Source organism: Brassica oleracea, chromosome C9, assembly GCF_000695525.1.
Source record: "Brassica oleracea var. oleracea cultivar TO1000 chromosome C9, BOL, whole genome shotgun sequence".
NCBI classification, from domain to species: Eukaryota; Viridiplantae; Streptophyta; class Magnoliopsida; order Brassicales; family Brassicaceae; genus Brassica; species Brassica oleracea.
In genome coordinates, this window is record NC_027756.1 from 31,432,141 (window position 1) to 31,434,914 (window position 2,774).

The window sequence follows — 2,774 nt, forward strand, 5'->3', positions numbered from 1 at the left end:
GCAGTCTCTCTGAAAGAGGTTTGAAAACAGCAGGGACTCACAAATTTAAAACATAGAAATCATCACCTCTACAGTATTGCAATCCACATCTAAAAAGTCCTAATCACAAAAGCACATTATGCAATATCCTAGCTTAGCAACCAAATTCAACTAGTCAACAACTCAACAAATCATGTCTGACATTCCCCTATACTAACCTCATTTCTTAGCATAAATAAAAAAGTGAAGGCTTTACCTTGGGAGTATCGATCACAGGATGCAAGGATATTCAGACAAGTATCTGGAACTGCGGGTAAAAGTTAGTTCCAAATTTTTCTCTCTCTAATTTCTCTCTTGAGTTAAAGTCTTCTTTTATTGCAAGATTAGTGACCAAGATTGGACAGGCTTCCAAGAATCAAGACTTAATGGTGGTTGCCATCAAGCCCTGTTCACTTCTTTTTGACCTATATCCAAGAATTCTTTGTGAAGCGAGCCTTGAAGATTGCCGCCTCCAAGTCCCGTTCGAATTCTTTTTATTGGAATCTTTATGAATCAAGCCTTAATGGTTTTAGCCACAAGTCCTGTTCAGATTCCTCCTACTAAATCCTAAGTACTATTTAAATAATAAATTTCAGAATTTCCAGATGTACCAGATTATCCAAGAATAAGGGTCTCTATCTAGTTCAGGCTCGACAATGTTGTTTTTCTTCCAGAAAAGATAATCCATATTTGCATAAAGGCTCGAAACCGGGAAGATGTGTGGGCTTGTTGGAGTTGTTGATAAGGACCAAGCTTGTAAAGTTGGCGGGCATTCAAAGATTGCATGTGTGGTAGATTCTCTTGGTTCTCCACATCGTAGACATTAGTTATCACATCTCATGTTTCGTCTTATGAGATTCTTCGTTACTGCCACATGACCTGTTATCAGTTGCCATATAAGATGACAAATCTTTTGAGACGCCTTTATCTTCCAAGCGAAGGCTTGAAGTTTAGGTATACTGGGTTCCAGTACCTCTTTTTCTTCTTCATCTTTCAATAAATTCCAAGCAACCCAATATAATGATTTAACAGTATACTATCTATTCTTGGTGTAGTTCCAACAAAATGTATCACGGCGATGAGTTGTGCTTATGGCCAAACTCCTTACGAGAAGTTTATCAACAGGGGAAATATAATTCTCCAATAGCCCAACATCCCACTTCTTCGGTTTTCCATTAATGAGGTCGCTAACTCTCATGTTCGGATGCAGAGCCCGGGCTATAGGTTGAGCCGGCCTAGCCGGTGCTGTAGGGATCTAAGGATCCTCCCACACCTTGACCTCATATCCAGAATGTACTTTGGTTTAATCCCCAAAAGGAGTAGCTTTCATGCCGCTGAAATGCTTGTCCACACATAAGATGGACTGCTTACAGAGATTGTTCGTAAAGGCGAACTCGATCTATAGTATCTTCCCTTCAGAACTCGAGCTACTAATGAGTCAGGGTATTGAACTAGTCTCCATAGTTGTTTTGCTAGAAAAGCCAGGTTAAACTCATAGATCATACGGAAGCCAATTCCACCCTCCTGCCTTGGTAAGCAAAGCTTTTCCCATTTTGCCCAGTGAATTCCTCGCTTTGGAGAGGTTGAACTCCACCAGAATTGTGCAATGTCACTTGCGAGGTTTTCACATATCGCTAATGGAAGCAAGAAACTAGACATAACGTATGTCGGTAGAGCTAGCAAGATTGATTTTATCAAAACCTCTTTTCCTCCTTTTGATAGCCATCTACCTCTCCATCCATTCACTCGATGCATCAATTTGTCCTTGAGAAAAGCAAAGAGTTTGCATTTAGATCCGCTGATGTCTTCTGGAATTCCTAGGTATGTACTCATTCCTCCTTCATTCTGGATTCCAAGTGTATCTTTAATCTGTTGTCTAACAGTTGCGTTGATCCTCTTACCAAAGAGTATTAAGGATTTCTTGAAGTTGATACATTGGCCTGATGCTTGTTTGTATTTCCTGACTACTTTCATCACTTCTTCGCATTCACGGGGATCCACCTTACAGAAGAAAAGGCTATCATCAGCAAAGAGAAGGTGGGATACCGAGGGACACGCATTCCAGTTATCTTTCCTTGGTTATCTGCATGATTAAGAAGGCTAACGAGTGCTTCCGTGCATAGAATAAAGATGAAAGAAGACAAAGGATCTCCTTGACGTAGACCTCTCTCCGGTACAATATGTCCCATGGGTTTGTCCATTCATGAGCACTTTGTATTTGACCGAAGTGATACAACGCATAATCCAGGTAATCCATGTTTCTGAGAAACCCATCTTTCGAATGACAGCTTCAATGAACGACCACTCCATTCTATCATATGCTTTACTCATATTCATCTTAATGGCCATCCTTTTATTGCGTCCACTTGGTTTAGTTATCAGGGCATGGAACATTTCTTGAGCTATCATGATATTATCTGATATATGTTTTCTAGCAACAAAGGCTGACTGGGTTTCTGAAATTATATCTGGTAGAACTTTCTTTAATCTCTGGCATAAGACTTTAGAGATTATCTTGTAGCAAACATTTAACAAGCTAATTGGCATGAACTAGGACATTTCGTTAGGCCTAGTTGTCTTTGGAATGAGACAAATATTGGTATCATTCAATCCACTTGCCATCGTCCCATCAAGAAGGAATTGATTAACCATATGAGCTAAATCTTCCTTGACAATATCTGAAAATTGTTGATAAAAAAGAGTTGTCATCCCATCTGGTCCTGGGGCCTTTTCTGGATGCATAGCAAAGAGTGCTA

The 2,774-nt window shown here is 39.9% G+C and overlaps 1 protein-coding gene across 1 annotated transcript; it reads right to left on the bottom strand.

Annotated features, from left to right (window-relative positions):
* Nucleotides 1–1,344: 1,344 nt before the first annotated feature.
* LOC106314789 (uncharacterized mitochondrial protein AtMg00310-like) lies at nucleotides 1,345–1,992 on the bottom strand. Its single transcript, XM_013752608.1, has one exon. The coding sequence runs from the start codon at nucleotides 1,990–1,992 to the stop codon at nucleotides 1,345–1,347; it is 648 nt and encodes a 215-aa protein (XP_013608062.1).
* Nucleotides 1,993–2,774: the final 782 nt, after the last annotated feature.